Source organism: Bos mutus, chromosome 6 (genome assembly GCF_027580195.1).
Source record: "Bos mutus isolate GX-2022 chromosome 6, NWIPB_WYAK_1.1, whole genome shotgun sequence".
NCBI classification, from domain to species: domain Eukaryota; kingdom Metazoa; phylum Chordata; class Mammalia; order Artiodactyla; family Bovidae; genus Bos; species Bos mutus.
The window spans coordinates 2,103,814-2,123,465 of NC_091622.1; the positions used below are offsets into that span (position 1 = coordinate 2,103,814).

Sequence of the window (19,652 nt, forward strand, 5' to 3'; positions counted from 1 at the left end):
ATGTAGAAATGAAGGTTGTTTAAATATAGTAAAAACAATATGACCTTATTAAAATAAAACAGAAACACGTGCCTTTAACAAATTTTCACATTTAATATACAACAAGGCTTGCACATAACTAATAAATATAATGGTATATAATTGAGGAGCATTGTTGTTTTCCAACAAATTAATAAGTGTGCCCTTCTTGAAAACACAGAGAATAGTTTATTTTCTATTATAATCCTTATGCCACTTTAAATAGCACAATCTTAAGTACAATATTCACCTGAATAAGAATAAATATGAATTAAGATTGATGACTTCCATAGTCTTAAAGTTATATTTCCCTCCATATATGATAAAAAAGGAAATTAGTATTTATTAGTGCAGGAAAATCTAAGAAGCCATTACTATTTCTGTACTATTCATATGTAGTACAAAATCCCCCCAGTCTGTGCAAGGTCTGATTTCCCTGGCCACAATTTTAAGCACTGAGCCAACCCAAGTATTTAACAAACTGAGTACGAGCCACAAAACATTACCAAGCAACAGCAAAATCAGTTGTAAATCAATCTCAATTCCTAGAAAAAAATTTTATAGGTTATATCACCTAGTTGACAACACACACAGTAACCAAAACGTAATTGAGGCACCAGAACTTGGGTCCCACATTCATGGAATAACAGCATGTCCTCTTAAACACAATCTCACTGAGAATCAGTTTTCTTCTATGATTTGACAAAATAATCAACATACTGTGAAGATCACTTGAGGTCACTTATGTACATACATTTTGAAAACTGTAAAGCAGTTTATACATATGTGTTAGCTTGTTAAAAATTTAAATGTGTCTATTTTCCAAACAATATTTTTTGATTTGAAAGTTAAAACAGCCTCTTGAAAAAAAAATTCATTAAAATCTGTTATAATATTCCATTTTTTTAAAAAATAAAATTCTCTTTACTTTAAAAAAATTACATTTGTCAAAAAAAAAAAGCTACAAAAAACAAGTCATACTTCATTTATATTTAGACAGTATTAAAAAGCACTTGAAATAAAAGTATGTACAGTTAGCTTGTAATTCTATTTTAACAATTTTTATTTAAATGGACAACTTCTATGGAACTTTACCTTGTTTATATTTCATGCAGCATCAAAGAAAGCAATCAGTGCATTTTGGTCATAACTGTCCAGAATTTCCAGTAAAAGAGGCACTTTGGTTTTTACATTGGTGCCTTTAAACTTGAACTTATCTATGAAAAGATCGGTGATCATGCCTACAAAGAAAAAAGGATAATTTTCTGTCATTGATTAATTCTATTAACCACACATTATTTAATGAAAGTGACTGCTTGAGAATTTCTTAGCACCTGTAATTTCTATTGTTTAACATACACAACTAAAAGGATTGGTGCATTAAAAAATATTTATTTGGGGGGGATTTTACAGCAAATTTCAAAATATAAATCATTTGGCTAATAACTCTCTTAACAACTGGTTACAAGCTATTAGTTCAGACAATCAACTGCTGGCCAGTTTTGAATTCCTATCAGTATATATAAAATTACAAGTGGTTTTCTTTTTTTCCCCACCAGTTTGACCATTTTGACATAGTGTAGACAGATTTTGTTCCTTACAGCTTTATTTGAAGTAAAATTCTTAGGATTTGACTTGAAGACAAATATTTCTAGATTCAAAGATATGGACATATGTACAGTAGAAATAATTCAAGCTGTCAAAGCCTTTATCTAAAGCCTCTAAATTGTGTTTCATAGTTTTTCATATTTTAGTAAGATAATAAAAGGAATATACCATATGTATGGCATAATACTCATGGAAAGTAAGTGGCAGCATCTGACAACAAAACAACATTTCTGCAACAAAATGTATGAATATTCACACTAAGTGGAATTTTAAAAAACCTCATAGCAGTTTATGTGAGGTTCTGTTATTAATTCAGATCAAGTTAGATTTATTGCCAAATGATTTATCAAAAAATGCTTTTGATTTCAAAGCTTTCTGGACTGCAAAATTGGTGATAAGAGATGGCAGTTCTGTACCACCCTTCTTCTAGGTTATTATGAGGATAAAAGATCATGTGCTTGCCACATGGTAAATATTAAGATATTGGATATTATTGTTATAGCTTGTGAGCAAGTCTTTGGGCATAAAATAAAACCAATTGACTCCATAGAAGACTTGGCACAGTGCAAAAAGCATGCATCTTGGGGCAAGGAGGTCCTAATGAAGGCTTTGCTACTAGCTACTTATGTGGCAAATTCTTAAGTTCAGATTTCAGTTTTAAAAAATGTGAAAAACAGAGACAGCACCATCTATCTCGCAGCACTGTTGTAAGGATTAAATATCCCACCTGATTATAAAGATGTATAAATAAATAGGTATACTATGCATATCAGGTCTTCTGTAAAGATTGAAAAAAAAATTTCCTTAAGCTGTTCTTTCCTTCCTCTCTCTCTGCCTCCTCACATCTCCCTCTTGCTCTTGCTTTTTCAATATACTGTGAAACACTCAACTTCTTGCCACCAAAGCAAAATGAATTTTAGACTATAAATTGACACAACACATATATAACCCTTATTCAATTTTGCATAAAAATATTAAATGCTGTATTTTGATATTTCAAAATAGCAATGAAAACTGAAAATTATGTGTATGTAATATAGCCTAAATTATAATGTTTCATAAGGTATCATACCAGGTTTCTTCATATATATAAATTAATTGCATTACATTTACTTCATTTGTTAATGTTTACTTGTATATTATCAAGTAAAAATATTAAACATTAAAACCAACTCGACAAAATACACTGTGCAGTACACTGGCTGTTACTGTTTCAGTCATGACTGCTGTAATCTTTGCCTATCTCCTTCCGCCTAGCTTCCCTCATGTGATCCTTTGCAAACAGCCAATAGAAAAGAATATGACAAGGTATGGTAGAATAGTGCACTAACCATAGAGTCTTTCAAGATGTGCAGGTTGCTTTTTGTATTCTTCCTGTAAGTGATCTGCCTCTTCTAGAATACAGCGATATTCTGGTATCAGAAAGTTTGTGTTTCCCTCATGAACCTGCAATTCCTTATTTAAAATAAAAAATAAAAGTACCTTAATTTCAAAATTCAGTCCAGTGTAAAGTGGACTTAAAGTATAAAAATTTAAGTTCTTTACCATTTTAGAAATCTGATCACAATAAAATAATAATCATGAATCCATGGCAGACATACTTACTTTTAAAGCATCAATTAACTGCACTTTCTTAGCCAAAAGCAACTGGTACTCCAGCTTTGGGTGGATTAGCTTTAATGTGTGTTTGACTGATACTTCATTTATCTCTAGAAGAAGTTGAGGCAGGGACAATTAGATAAGTCACTTTGATCAGGAACATTCTTATTGTAACAACAACCCCCCCAAAACAGAAAGAATGATTCTTTTTATGCTTTTCTTTTACCATAAGATATGTTGAGGTTAATTTTCCTTTTTGTAGCTTCTTTAGAGAGCACATCTTTTAGGATGGATATAGTAGAAATGTTGTCAGATTTAAAAACTCCTTCGCCTTTTCTGTAAAATTAATATTTTTAAAGAAACAGTTTTAGAAGGAAGTACATCCAATAAATATGTCCCGTAAACACATATTTTGTGACTAGAACCTTGTGTTTAGACTTCATTTAATTTTAAATTTCTTTATATACACATCTGACTATTAATGTAAAGCATATTTAAACATATAAACTACTACTGTTGTAGTAATTCAAGTTCTAAACATACTTGTAAAACTGAGTACAAGATGTTAGACATATGCCTCCTAAAGATATGACAATTTAAGTCCTTCACTTAAAACTTTTTTATTCATTTTCACTAATAAAATTTCTAATAGCTAATACCTTATATATATAAAATACATTTAGAACTGCTTACTTTCATGTAAGTTCTTATGTAACACATAGATTAACAGCATGACTCCATGCTTCATCCTTAAATATCAAACCTAAGAGTAACATCTATAATCACAGGACCCTTCTTTTTCTTTAGGGAACCCCTTTGTCCTCTCTCTCTCTTTTTCTCTTTCCCCTCCTCATAGTTTCATTGGCCTCAACCCTATTTCTGGGACTTCAGGAAGAAGCTTTTACCAGTGTGCTTCATGACCACAGTGGTTCATGTTTTAACTATGATAATCAATTGTGGGACTTTTATTGGAACTAGTGGCAAAGCAAGGCTATGGTAGCTGAAAAGACATAAGGCTGGATGGAGGTGTTGTTGGCCCCCATGGCACCACACAGGAAAACCAAGAGCAGACAGAATCAGAGTTGAGGAATGAAAAGTGATGAAGTCTTAGAATGGAGAGGGTTAAAGGGATCAGTTAAGCTTCTGATCCAGTTGTGTCTGAAGCAGACTACTTAGTTATGCAAGCTGATAAATTCCTTTTATTTGGTTAATCCTGCTTACATTTGGTTCCTTTTTATGATGACCAAAATTTTCCTAATATATACTATCTTTACGTATTCAATGTGGCCTTTTTATTTGGTTTCATATTGACTAACTGTAGACAAATGCGAATTCTTTTTTTCTAGAAAGATTAATAATACACACTTATTTTGATCCCAATTATATTTTAGAAATCATGAGATTTTTTCCCACTAGTCTTCAACTTTAATGAAATTTCACATTAAATACATATACGGTACCTGGCACTGTAGAATGACTTACACAGTTTATCTTCCTTTAAGCATTACAATTCAGTGAAGTAAGTGCTATTATTTCCATTCCTCAGAAAAGAAACTGAAACTCACAAAGTAATATAGCTAAGGTCGAATAGCTGGCGAGTCACAGACTCAGATTCAAACCTAAGTATGTCTGTCTCCAAAGTATATACTTCTATACTTCTTCAATATATATTTCTTAACCAGGTACCCAAAAAACATTTATTGAGTGTACCACTATGTCCAAGGGGCTTCCCAGCTGGCTCAGTGGTAAAGAATCCACCTGCAATGCAGGAGACCTGGGTTAGATCCTTGGGTTGGGATGATTCCCTGGAGGACATGGCTACCCACTCCAGTATTCTTGCCTGGAGAATCCCCATGGACAGAGGAGGCTGGCCAAGTGCAGTCCATGGGGTCGCAAAGGAGTTGAACATGACTTAGCGACTAAACAACACTCTGCTCAAAGCCATGTGTTAGACACATGAGGATACAAACAAAAATAATAAAGAAATAAACTCTTCCCAGAAGCTTACAATCTGGTATAGAGGCTAGCTTGCATAAAAATTATTACATACTTCAAACAAGTAACAATAAAAATCTAAGACAGGTAAGAATAAAATGCTACAGGAAGAAAGAGCATCTAGGAAAACTTCAAAACTGTAGCTACTGAGTTGGACCTTCAAAGATAAGCAGAGTTTTGACTGTTAAGAAAAGAATATTTAAGGATACAGAATGATAAAAAGCAAAGATGTGCTATTGTAAAAATATATAACATGCCAGGGGCCTCTCAAATTGTCTACTATGATTAAAGTGTGAGGTTCGCTGTCATACTCCAAAACAGAAGTCATGATTCTAGGCTTAGACACAGATATGATCCCCTGGAGGGTACAGTGAAATGGTCCCTCAGAACTGATGCTAAAACGAATTATGTAAGCAAGATTTGGGGAAATAAATATATATAAAAATAAAACCAATTAGATTTCTGTAGAGTTCTTGGTCCCAAAGGCTATATTCAAAGGTAAAATTACGTGTTCACTGCTGTTTGCTGAACTTAGTGTGGTAAAGTCTCAGCTAGAAAGCAGGAAGTAGAATACCTCAGTAAACTGCTCAGGGAAACAATCAAGAGACAGAAACAGAGGGAAGATAAGAAGCCCTCTCCCCTCCAAACAACAAAATTAAAATAAAAACAAAAGATCAAACAGACAATACCAACCTATAGCTGTGAGAGAATGAGAAAAATTATAAGGGTACAAGGTCAAAGCAGATTACAGAGAAATCAGCCTTATCCAACACATTCTGAAAAAGAACAGAGGAGAAGAAAATTCTGGCCTCCACTATATTCAGAAACAGAAAGTAGGGAGGCCTATGGGAGGGAGTGACAGTGAACAGGGCAGGAGGGCAACTGTGAGCTGGAGGAAGAGTGTTAGAGAATGATGACCTTCACTTCATGATGTGGTAGCTTCAAAAGCCTGCATGTTCTAAGATTTCAAATTCTGAGCCATTTCTTATTTTTGCATAAAGAAACTCAATGGTCATTCTTCTTGTAATTCAAAATGGAATTAGGATAAATGTTCATTTCAGTTTGGGAAGGACTTGCATGTTTACAATGTCTTCACATTAATCAAATCTTTGATGTCAATAAAATGTTAAAGTTTTCTTCATGAAGTTCTATGTATTTCTAAAAAAAGAGCATTCCCACATATTTTTATGAATATTTTATTATTGTTTCTCTGAAACATTTTTAAAAAATAATTTATTTTCTAACTGGTTAGGGTTGAGAATGGGAAACATATTGATCTTTCATATTTATTGCTGCTGCTGCTGCTGCTAAGTCGCTTCAGTCGTGTCTGACGCTGTGCGACCCCATAGACAGCAGCGCACCAGGCTCCCCCGTCCCTGGGATTCTCCAGGCAAGAACACTGGAGTGAGTTGCCATTTTATTCTCTTAATCCCACTTGCTTTTCAGTAGATTCTCTTGAACAGTATAGTTTTCAAATTATATTATTTGCAAATTACTGTCTTAAAACATATGAAAATTTAGAAGTTCCATTTATGTAAAAACACGTGTGAAACACAAATAAGTTTTATTCACCTGTAGGTACTTTCAAGTTGTGTATCCAGGAAGGTGTTCTGAAAATAAAATGTCACACATTCTCCTGCTGGAGGTTTTTCAGGAACTTCAGGCATGCAAAAAACCACCCAGGAGTGAAGTTCAGAAAAACTGAACTGGCCTGTCAAAGTCAATGTATTCATGGGTCTGCAATTTAATAGAAGTGCACATATTTGTGTGGGAATACATAGAGGTATTATATGTACTTAATACATTAAAAAATAGGATTTTGCAATAGTAGTTACAAACATAAAAGCAGCCATTTAATTGAAAAATTAATTTCTCAGGTTAATCTTACCCATCAGATAAACATTTTGCTATACCTGTACTTTAACAGTTAAATGACATAAATAGCTTGTTTTCATTATAACATGCCTTTACAAATAAAAATTCAGTTTATTTAGGTCAATTCCATTTTTAATAAGTTCATCTAGTATTTTTACTATACAAACTACAAAACATACTTACACAAGGTAAGGAAAAAAATCAGCATAATGTGACAGCAAAGAACTGGGCTTTTTTAAGACAGATAGATGTAGGTTTGAAACACTAGCTGCATGCCACTAGGAAAGTTAAGGAATGATACCTTCTATTTTGCAAGGATATGGAATTAAATTTCTATCCTGCAAATCACACATATACATAAAAGGTTGTAAAGAAAATTAAATGTAAAATGAATCAAATGGATAGTTAAGAAAATACAAGTTTATCGAATTAAAGGTACAGAAAGAATTTTAAGAGAATACAGAATAGAAGAAACTTTTGAGATCTCCACACCAACCTTATTTTCAGATTAAAAAAAAAACAACCAAAACCCACAGAGTTAAATTATTTCCATAATGTCATGTAGGAACATATATAAGACTATAATCCAAGGACAGCCCAGCTCAAATCAGCCTCTAAAAGAAGACAGACTCATCTCTATTAGAAATATTAACACAGCTATCCCCCGCTTTTTGAAAGCTCACTTTATGCCACTTTGATTTTATGTAAGGCCTACATGAGTACCTATTTTCAGTAGCCAAAAAAAAATCCAAAGAGGATTTTTGCTTTTACAAAAAAAGGTACAAAGCAAAAATAGCCTCAGCATCTGTTCTGCAGCAAGCTGTTAGAGAAGTAGCCCGCACCCCAGCAGCACCGAGAAAGGCCCACCAAGCTCCTCCTCCAGGAGCTACACTCAGCTCTGAGCACCAGGCGGCAGAGCTCTGAACTCTGTGAGCATCTGTGCTTTATCGCAATTGAGTCTAAGCATCCATTAGCAAGATGTGTCCTAAGGTAACTGCTTCTCTGCTTTATGCTATTTTGGCATATGAAAGGTTTCATTAAAATGCCCTACTTTCAGATAGCGGGGGAAATCTATACATAGCATTTAATATTTTTTTTAAGTACAAATTTGCTACCAGAATAAAATAACAAGTTTATATGCATCACGTAATATCCTGAAAATAAACTCTCCCTTTGTCCTACCTGTCATGATCAATAAAGTGAGTTCTTTGATGGAGTGAAAGGGGTTTGATATGGTACTGGCGGACCTGACATGTTTTGGGTTGAATTCTTGGAGTCACATATGCTTGAAGTGTGCCATACTGGCCTTCAATTGAGCGAATCTGATTCAACACAAAAGAGGAAAGAAAATAAGAATAATCTAGCAACATAATGCCATCTTTAAAATGTTCAACACAAGTAATCAAGTACTTAGGCTTTAATTTCTTCTGTAACACACTGATGGAAATAATGACATTCTATTCAACAGGAACTTTTTACCACTATAGTCAAAGAAGATTTTAAAAGATTTTAGCAATCAAAAGCAAAATTAATCCATCTGTAAGTCATCCCTCTGACCTGAACCTCCACAGGAGACACTCAAACACTCCAAGGAGGTATGCTTGCTCCTTGGAAGAAAAGCTATGACCAACCTAGACAGCATATTAAAAAGCAGAGACATTACTTTGTGAACAAAGGTCCATATAGTCAAGGCTGTTGTTTTTTCAGTGGTCATGTATGGATGTGAGAGTTGGACTATAAAGAAAGCTGAGCGCCGAAGAATTGATGCTTTCAAACTGGTGTTGGAGAAGACACTTGAGAGTCCCTTGGACTGCAAAGAGATCAAACCAGTCCATCCTAAAGAAAATCAGTCCTGAACATTCAGTGGAAGGACTGATGCTGAAGCTGAAACTCCAATACTTTGGCCACCTGATGTGAAGAACTGACTGGGAAAGACCTTGATGCTGGGAAAGACTGAAGGCAGGAGGAGAAGGGGACGACAGAAGATGAGATGGTTGGATGGTGTTACTGACTCGATGGACATGAGTTTGAGTAAACTCTGGGAGTTGGTGATGGACAGGGAAGGCTGGTGTGCTGCAGTCCATGGGGTCACAAAGAGTCGGACCCAACTGAGTGACTGAACTGAGCTGAAGTCATCCCTACCACAGAATTTATAGATTTGTCATTCCAAAAGATAAACATTCTCATACACCACCTTATCACATCTAAAAACATAGGTGTATAATACACTGTATAAGAGTCACATTAAAAAATGGTAAAAATTTAGACATTTTTGTTGAAAGGATAAGTGAGTCAATAACTAAACACTTCATTCTCTCAGAAATGGGGGCATTACAGCATATGGCTATTATAAAAATCTATTGCAAGGGACCTTCCCTGGCGGTCCAGTGGTTAAGAGTCTGCCTTCCAATGAAGGAGATACGGGTTTGATCCTAGTCAGGGAACTAAGATATCATATGCCACAAAGGGACTAAGCCTGTGAGCTGCAGTTACTGAGTCTGAGCTCTCTAGAGCCTGTGTGCCATAACAAGTGAAACCCTCACTCTGCAGCTAGAGAAACCTTCATGCTGCAATGAGGAGCTTGTGCAGCCAAAAATTTTTTAAAAAATCTATTGCCAGAAAAAAAAATGTTTCCAATAACTTAATTCTTAACTTTCTATGAAAACAGAAAAGCATACTCATAATCTAATTATGACATATGTGGATTAGGAAATTCTTTGTACCTTTTTAGTTGGATATCCTGAGAATTTAAAACACTTATAGAAAACTCTAATTCATATAACTGTGAAGACATAATTTTAGAGGAATTAGAAAGCAGTCCAGCTTCATGCATTGGGGAAGGAAATGGCAACCCACTCCAGTGTTCTTGCCTGGAGAATCCCAGGGATGGCGGAGTCTTGTGGGCTGCCATCTATGGGGTTGCACAGAGTTGGACACGACTGAAGTGACTTAGCAGCAGCAGCAGCAGCCAACTTCTCTCTCCTGCCACCCCTTTCAACTCCTCCCTGCTCTAGTTCATGAAACGGACTGCAGAACCTCTTATATTACAAAGGCAGCTTCTCTAATCTAACTGACATATCAACTCATACTTTCCCTGGCATGTGAGGAGGGGAAAACAAATCAATGTTTTACCTAAATGGGAAACATAAATAAAAATTTAAAGCAAGAATTTTTTGCAAATGTTACACTAAAAATATTTCTCTGAGTGCAAAGACAGAAAACATAAGGAAAGGATAAAGAATAAAAATACAGAAGGAAAATAAAAAATCCATCTGATAAAGCTATATCTTTAGGGCTTCTTTTTAAGGGGTAAGCTTAAACTGGTACATAAATTTTTCCACATAAATTCATAATTAGCATCAGTTCAGTTCAGTCACTCAGTTTTGTCTGACTCTTTGTGACCCCATGAACTGCAGCACACCAGGCCTCCCTGTCCATCACCAACTCCCGGAGTTTACCCAAACTCATGTTCATTGAGTCAGTGGTGCCATCCAACCATCTCATCCTCTGTCGTCCCCTTCTCCTCCTGCCCTCAATCTTTCCCAGTATCAGAGTCTTTTCAAATGAGTCAGCTCTTCACATGAGGTGGCCAAAGTATTGGAGTTTCAGCTTCAGCATCAGTCCTTCCAATGAATATTCAGGGATGACCTCCTTTAGAATGGACTGGTTGGATCTCCTTGCAGTCCAAGGGACTCTCAATAGTCTTCTCCAACACCACAGTTCAAAAGCATCAATTCTTTGGTGCTCATCTTTCTTTATAGTCCAACTCACATCCATACATGACCACTGGAAAAACCATAGCCTTGACTAGATGGACCCTTGTTGACAAAGTAATGTCTCTGCTCTTTAATATGCTGTCTAGGTTGGTCATAACTTCCCTTCCAAAGAGTAAGCGTCTTTTAATTTCATGGCTGCAGTCACCATCTGCAGTGATTTTGGGGCCCAGAAAAATAAAGTCAGCCACTATTTCCACTGTTTCTCCATCTATTTGCCATGAAGTGATGGGACCAGATGCCATGATCTGTTTTCTGAATGTTGTAATTAGTATAACACAGGGAATATAGCCAATATTTTATAATAACTATAAACAGTATAATTTTTAAAAAAGAACACAATTGTTCACGTTTTTAAAAAGTCATAATGTTTTCTCATTATATACTTCATATTCATTATTTTAAAAATCCAAACAATGAAGAAAAATTAGGATTAACATATGAGTCATCTGAAATTCTACCACCTAGAGATGATCATTATTGCTATTTTGATAGTCAACCTTTCATACATCTCTCTATGCAGATGTACAAAAATAAATGCATAATTTTACATAAATAAATTCTATTTATATCATAGACAGCTTTGTTTTTATTTCTAATGTCTTCCCTTATCTCTGCCTCTCCTAATACTATCATCTCCCTCCCCCTCACATCCCACCCAAACCTTCCCCCTATTGTATGACCTATCATATCAGACAGCTATGATTCTTTTTACATATTTCTTCATATTATAGATAATATGTATATACATATATAGAACTTTTATCTGCATTTTGCATTTTTCATGGAATTTGCTCTACATTAAAAGGAATAGATCAGCTCATTCTTTATTGCAGCTGTGCAATATTCTATGGAATGGATAAACAGCTACTTATTCAAACATTAAATACTGAGTGTTCACTTTGATTCCACCTTTCTGCTTCTACAAACAATGCTGCAGTTAATTATACATATATCTGTGGGTACACTACTATGACTTTATTGCTATGAAATAGATTCCAACAAGTAGGACTATAGCCTATTTTACCAAAGTGGCTTTAACAACTATTTACTTCAGCTATGATTGACAGTGTCCTTTTCCTCATCCTGTCACTAATGATGATGCTTTCTCTAAATTTTTGCCAATTTGTTAGACAAGCATAAACTGGAAGTTCCTTAACCAGATGTGAAAGAGTTATTGTGTAATAGCATCTCTCTTGAAAAAAATCTTACTTTGAGTCTCAGAACATCAGCAACACCAGTAAAAAGTTATATAGTCCTTAATTTTGGGATTATAAATGTACCAATTTTTTTTTTTTTAAATCTCACACTAAAAACTAAAATATATGTGTGCTAAAAAGAGTATTTAATTATAAAAATGATTATCCTAGTACATTGCAAAAGGAAACTTCAAAGATTTTCCCTGGAATAGATAGATAGTAATGCCATCACTGAATGCAGTCAGAAAAATCCAAATAATAGGAAAATACAGGGCAAATGCTCAGATACTTCAGTAACCAAATTACCTTATTTGGACTATGGCTGAATCAAATGTTAAATTAAAAGCAAAAACCACTACACAAAACATTTGATGATACTAAGGAATTATTAATTTTTATTTGGTTTGATAACAGTATTGTGATTAGGGTTAAAAAGAGTTCTTATCTTTTAAACATATATCCTGAAATACTTACAAAAAAAATTACATCCTGTATCTGCTTCAAAATAATTTGGAACAGAGAGTGACAGCATAAATAAGATTGTTATGAACTGATCATTGCTTAAGCAGGAATCATTACTCTTATGTATGTTTGAAACTTTCCATAATAGAAAATTAGAAAAAAATATTTCCAGCTAGAGGAAATTTAGGATTGGTAAAAATTTTAGTGAATGTAATTAGTTGAGTGTTAATAGAAGAGACAGTGGTTTGGGCTGAATTAAAATCAAATAGGTAAAGAATCCACGTGCAATGCAGGAGACCTGGATTCAATCCCTGGGTTGGAAAGATGTCCCTGGAGAAGGGAATGGCAACAGACTCCAAGATTCTTGCCCGGAGAATTCCATGGTCAGAGAGCCTGGCAGACTACGGTTCATGGGGTTGCAAGGAGTTGGATACATCTGAGCAACTAAGCACAGCACAGCACAGAAACCTCAGATTCTCAAAAACAGGTCATTCAAAAGACATTATTCAAAATGCTTGTTTCAGGGAGAAATTTAATGCAAATAAATGATATCACATGTTGCAAGATTTACCAAGGAAAAAGAAAGTTCGAACTTTCAAGTAAAGGTAATTTCAAACATTTTTACCTTGAGCTCTAGTCTTGTGGTATTTGCCTGGCACCGGTAAGTGGCGAGGAGAAAATTGTCATTTGACTAGGAATAATTCAGAAGTTGAGGAGAAGAATGAATCCATGTCTTTAAGAATAACAACAGCATCAATAATAATAACTGTTATCATTTTACTGAGCACCTATCATTTGGGTGGCACTGTGCTATGAGCTTTATGCTTATTCCTATAAACAACCCTATGTGGGAAGCTTTAACAGATGAAGAAAAGGGGTCATGAAGAGTTAGGTAACTTTCCTAAAAGCCAGTAAGTAATAACACTGGAATTCAAATTCATATCTATAGCTCAGTGCTCTTTCCATCTTGAATCTCTCCCATAACATTTAAAAATATTAATTGTCCTTCCAAAAATTTAACTGATAGTGCAAATCCCTTATGTTTATATTATAAAGGCAAAAAACATAAATGTTCAGTGTTGAACGTATTTGATTTTCACACATACATACAGACAACTTAGAAATATCTCATCTATGTATTTCCAGCAAATAGCACAGTGTCAAGTAGACCATAGGCATTCAATAAATGTTTGTTGAATAAAATTGGAGAGGTTACTTCATATAATATAACTTCTTGAAATAGAATAATAAACTACTAAAAACAAAAAGTATTTCTGGGTGCATGAATTGCAAAATCAGACAAAACAACATGAACTATTTGATATGCAATTTTCATGTACTGATATTTCCCTATTTTTAATAAATACCTGAAGAAATAAAAGGAACGCTACTATTAAAAGAAAATTCAAATGTTTTAAACTCAGCAAGCACAGAGGATAAGTCAACTTAAAAATAAATATGCTTTTGTGTAATTAAAAACAAATGTTATGCATCTCAGTGCTTATAGATAAAATGACTAATTAAAAGAGATAAAATGTCTGGAGTTAGGTTTGGGATGGGGAGAAGAGGGTAAAGAGCAGAAAACAAGACTGACCATATGTTAAAGTTAGTGAGGAGTTCATGGAGGTTGTGCTATTCTTTCTCCTTTCGTGTATGTTTGAAATCTCTATAAGATTTTTTAAGTCATCATTCTAGAAAACAGGTTTTAAATTAGTATAAAATACTCAAATCCTGCATTGATATAAACAGGCTAATTTTTCACTGTAACTTAGGAATTAAAGATCTGAAGTTCATACTAACTTGATTTTTTTTAATGATCATAAAAACGTAGGTCTTCATCATTTGTATCTTATTCTCAAACAGAGATGGCAAGGCATATATGATAACAATACAACTGCTTTTTGATAAATCTCTTATCAAAAAAAAGTTTTACTCTGAAATTATTTTGAAAATTATTCCCTAATAAAACTATCAACTTTGTTCTTTATCTATTCTTTTTATCCTTCTCTTTTTAATGCCAGTTCCAGTCAGACTTTCTTCTCTGGCTTGCCTCCCCTAGACCTTTTCTGTACCCTAACTTCTCCTCAGGACCTGCACCTAGCGCCAAGACTTCTAGCCGGCTAGTACCACGTAGAGGGAAGTGAACGGCAAATGCATCCGAAAGCTCAGATAGGGGCTCATCCTGGGTACTCTGCACAGAGTAGGTGTTCGATAAATGTCTACTGAATGAGGGTAAGCAAGAGTCAGCAAGAAAAAGTGCGGAAAGGCAGGCAGATGGAACAGATCGTGTTTAACTGTAGGAATGTGTGAAACTATATAGCATTTTGAAGAAATTTTAAGAACTTCAGTTTGGCAGAAATCATGTGCCTGGGAGGGAAGGTAGCAGCTGGTGAGAGATTAAGTTGGAGTTGTAATCAGAGCTGAATTATGGAAAGCTTTTATGCTACAGTGAGAGGTCTAGACTTACATGCAGCTCAGGAAAGGTTTTAAAAGGTTGTGAGAAGAGAAATGACACAGTGATGTTTGTACTTTAGGAAGGTCTCTTGGATGGAAGTGCACAGCATCTCCTGTGATTGACAGGCAATACTGAAGGCAGAGAAACTGGTGAATGAGTAGCTGAAGCAAGCATGGTGAGAGCTGGAAGGTTAACAGAAGTGGAAATGAAGCAAAGTAGACAGCTAAGAGCAAGGGAGCGAGAACTGACAGAAATCAGTGACTACAGTAGTTTCCCCTTTATCTGTGGTTTTGCTTTTTGGGGTTTCAGTTACCCATGCTCAACTGTGGTCTGAAGATATTAAATAGAAAATGCCAGAAATAAGCAACTCATGTTTTGCTTACAGAATCACACACCATTCTGAGTAGTGTGATGCATCTCATCTGGGACGTGAATCGTCCTTTATCCTGCATATTCATGTCATATATGCTACCTGCCCGTTAGTCACTTAGTAACCATCTCTGTTATCAGATGACATGTTGTGTTCAGGTAACCCATGTTTTACTTAATGATAGCTCCAAAGTGCAAAAGTAATGATACTGAAAAAAAACACAGTATTATTCAAGGGTTCCGTAGTATTTATAATTTCAGGCATCCACTGGGGCTTTTAGAATGCACAGTATCTCCAGCAGATAAGAGGGAGGGATCCACTATAATTGGATTAAACAGATAAGAAAAAAGGAAAGAATTTAAGACAACACTCCAGTTTCTAGATTATCTGAATACAGAGAAAGAGAATACAAACAGATTTTGAGGGAAAGGTTATGGAAGGAAATATTGAAGGAACATTGACCCTAATAGCATTTACAGGTTTCATACAAAATGGCATAATGAAAATGAAAGCATCTAAAGAATTCTTTATATTTTTTACTCACCTCAGAATCACAGCTGCTAAAGCTGACAACAGCAGAATTTTTATCCACATCAAGTAAATCTATTGGAACATCACTCTACAATCAATATTAAAAGGAAAAGAAAGGTTCAGGTAGAAAACTAGAAATTTTCCAACACATATTTTCTCTTAGGGTTTTCTTTGGTTCTAGTTTATGTTAATCTCTAAATATGAGAGTATGAACTCTCTTAACTTATATTTGATAATACCTACTTCTAGAAAATAAATATAATATGAATAAATGTCATATTATGACTTATTTTCTAATTTGGATTAATCAGAGATTACAGATTTTAATCTCTCACTGCTCTTTTTAAAATATAGTCTTCTTAGACTTTTCTGTCAGTACTAAAAATGCTACCATGGGCTACATATGGTCATGTTTATTATGCATGCTTGCATGATAAGTCGCTTCAGCCACATCTAACTCTTTGTGACCCCATGGACTATATCCTGCCAAGCTCCTCTGTCCCTGGGATTCTCCAGGCAAGAATACTGGAGTGGGTTGCCATGCCCTTCTTCAGAGGATTTTCCCGAGCCAGGGATTGAACCTGGGTATCTTATATCTCTTGTACTGGCAGTCAGGTTCTTTACCACTAGTGCCATCTGGGAAGCCCATGTTTATTTATATCAGTTCATTTTTATAATTTTTTATTCCACCTGTAACACAGAAAGAGGGTAATTCTTAATCTACTCTGGAGAAGTAGCTTCTAGAACAATGAGTTTGCACTGTGCTCTACATAAATGATGCACCTAGAGTTGTTCAGTGCAGCAGTCCCTGAGCTAACACTACCTAAGAGAAATTTCTGCCCTTCAGTTTTAATTAATAATCCTCCCCCTCCCCAATATCTTTTCAAACTTTGTCTTCTTCTTCCTCTTTACTCTTATTTTCCATTCATCTTTCTATCATCTTTTTCCACTCTCTATCTTCTAGTATAAGAAAAAAAAAAAATAAATTGAAAAAGGGTGCTATACATTATTATCTCTAGGTTTCACCCTTCGAAATCATCTGCTTTGCCTATTGACCTATCTAGAAACTGACGGCTAATGAGCAGTCTGTACTGTAAACTCTTACTTTAGTATTTGGAACTTAAAGATCCTATTCAGGATATTAAATACTGAAGTTTTACAAATCACATTTCTGTTAAAATTTTCCTAAAGGCTATCCAAAGAACAAAATCCTAAATGTCCTTCCTCAATCTTTCTGAAACGTAAGTTCACCAGCCTTTTGTTTAATATGTATAGGGTGAAAGTAAAGATATAATTTAAATAATCTATAAGCAAACTGATTATCTAATGGAAGATTAAGATAAATGTTTAAAATCACTGTCTAAAACTAAAAGTGTCCAAAATAAATAGTGGACACTAAAATAGATCCAGTCATAAAACAAAGAAATTATGCATTTTACTTACCTGTATTAAGACATTATCTATCGCTGTCTGCACCTCTAAGATAAGGCTGTAGCTGGCATCATCTTTATTTAATGTAAACTTGTCATTTACACTAAATGAAGGTACTGCTGATTTTGCTTTGCTTGACTGAGAAGACTGTTGATATTTCTCTCTCTCCTGTAGCACTTTATACTGCAGCTGTTCCAATTCACTCCTAGAGGAAAATATAGAACTTCGTCACCTATAACCATTTGAGGTCCTCAGAATGTTTACAAAAATTTGACAGACATTTACTTCTGCAAAATGGATTTTTTAATTGGTTGCATTTGAACTGTAACAGAAATAGAAACAAAATTTTTGCTTCTATCACTGACCAACTGGTTCCATATTATCTATCTATAATCTAAAAACTAAAATATCTTCTCAGCCCCATACCAGCAATATTAATAAAGAGTTGTAAGAATCAAGGCAAGCTGCAAATACACATGAGTCTGGCTTCAGTTACATGTAGTACTAATCAGAAGACAAACTGATTGTTCTGGGGTAGAATAACTTAGATTTAATGAGAAGGAACAAAATGTGTGAAATCAATAAACATGTACCTTTCAGAAAAACATTAGAGTAGACAGACAACAAAGACTGCAGAGTATCAACGATAATCATAAGCCAGCTGAGTTCCACCAAGTGCTGGAGACTGAACTGTGCAGGCACTGCTTTGAGTTGCTCCAGTTAAAGGGAAAGGCCAAATGCAAACGAAGGAAACAGTAACTGGGAGAGCACAACATGAGGTTTAGCTACCTCAAGTTTAGAGGGAAAGTCTGGGAAGAATCTTGAAAGAGATTTGTGCAATTAACCAAGGAAAAGATTCATTCACTCAAGAAATATTTACTGAGTGACTCTATGAACAAAACAGACATAACCTTCTCATAAGCATACATTCCAGCGAAATCAGGAAGGGGTTGACTTAGTTACAAATATAAGGTATAGTACTGAGGGCATAAGATAGCAATTCATTAACTCTACTTGGTATCCTTACTGAAGAACATTAGAGCTTTCTCTCCTAGTGACTCTGGTGAACTGGTTTGTGGTGAACTGGTGGTGTGGCTTTAGTGAACTAGTACTTGTGGCAATTTGTTGCCTCAAAACTTCTGTAGCAACTACCACCAAAAAAAAGATTGATTTTCACTCCCCGAAGAAGTTGGCAAGGGCTGAAGTAAGGAGAATAATCATTAAAAGTTGCATGACCTATGGACACCTTATCTTTGACAAAGGAGGCAAGAATATACAATGGAGAAAAGACAATCTCTTTAACAAGTGGTGCTGGGAAAACTGGTCAACTACTTGTAAAAGAACGAAACTAGATCACTTTCTAACACCATACAGAAAAATAAACTCAAAATGGATTAAAGATCTAAAGTAAGACCAGAAACTATAAAACTCCTAGAGGAAAACCCAGGTAAAACACTCTCCAACATAAATCACAGCAGGATCCTCTATGACCCACCTCCCAGAATATTGGAAATAAAAGCAAAAATAAACAAATGGGACCTAATTAAAATTAAAAGCTTCTTGCACAATAAAGGAAACTATAAGCAAGGTGAAAAGACAGCTTTCAGAATAGGAGAAAATAATAGCAAATGAAGCAACAGACAAAAAATTAATCTCAAAAATATACAAGCAACTCCTGCAGCTCAATTCCAGTAAAATAAATGACCCAATCAAAAAGTGGGCCAAAGAACTAAACAGACATTTCTCCAAAGAAGACCTACAGATGGCTAACAAACACACGAAAAAGATGCTCAACATCACTCATTACCAGAGAAATGCAAATCAAAACCATGATGAGGTACCATCTCACGCCAGTCAGAATGGCTGCTATCCAAGTCTACAAGCAATAAATGCTGGAGAGGGTGTGGAGAAAAAGGAACCTTCTTACACTGTTGGTGGGAATGCAAACTAGTACAGCCACTATGGAGAACAGTGTGGAGATTCCTTAAAAAACTGGAAATAGAACTGCTATATGACCCAGCGATCTCACTGCTGGGCATACACACTGAGGAAACCAGAATTGAAAGAGACACGTGTACCCCAATGTTCATCGCAGCACTGTTTATAATAGCCAGGACATGGAAGCAACCTAGATGTCCATCAGCAGATGAATGGATAAGAAAGCTGTCATACATATACACAATGGAGTATTACTCAGCCATTAAAAAGAATACATTTGAATCAGTTCTAATGAGGTGGATTAAACTGGAGCCTATTATACAGAGTGAAGTAAGCCAGAAAGAAAAAAAAATACAGTATACTAATGCATATATATGGAATTTAGAAAGATGGTAATG

At 35.0% G+C, this 19,652-nt stretch overlaps 1 protein-coding gene across 2 annotated transcripts in view; it reads right to left on the reverse strand.

The window, feature by feature from the left end:
• Window positions 1-21: 21 nt before the first annotated feature.
• The window catches only part of BBS7 (Bardet-Biedl syndrome 7), a 38,758-nt gene continuing 19,127 nt past the window's right edge, over window positions 22-19,652 (reverse strand). Inside the window, exons 11-19 of one of the 2 annotated variants that reach the window (XM_005892193.3) lie at window positions 17,329-17,521; window positions 15,899-15,973; window positions 13,155-13,220; window positions 8,278-8,417; window positions 6,793-6,957; window positions 3,452-3,561; window positions 3,232-3,335; window positions 2,958-3,081; window positions 26-1,259 (exon numbers count right to left, since the gene is read on the reverse strand). In XM_005892193.3, the coding sequence (XP_005892255.2) occupies window positions 1,126-1,259; window positions 2,958-3,081; window positions 3,232-3,335; window positions 3,452-3,561; window positions 6,793-6,957; window positions 8,278-8,417; window positions 13,155-13,220; window positions 15,899-15,973; window positions 17,329-17,521 (1,111 nt within the window). In that variant the 3' untranslated portion in view covers window positions 26-1,125. Of the gene's footprint in view, window positions 1,260-2,957; window positions 3,082-3,231; window positions 3,336-3,451; window positions 3,562-6,792; window positions 6,958-8,277; window positions 8,418-13,154; window positions 13,221-15,898; window positions 15,974-17,328; window positions 17,522-19,652 lie in introns of both variants that reach the window. The other variant, XM_070371924.1, reaches the window with a different exon arrangement.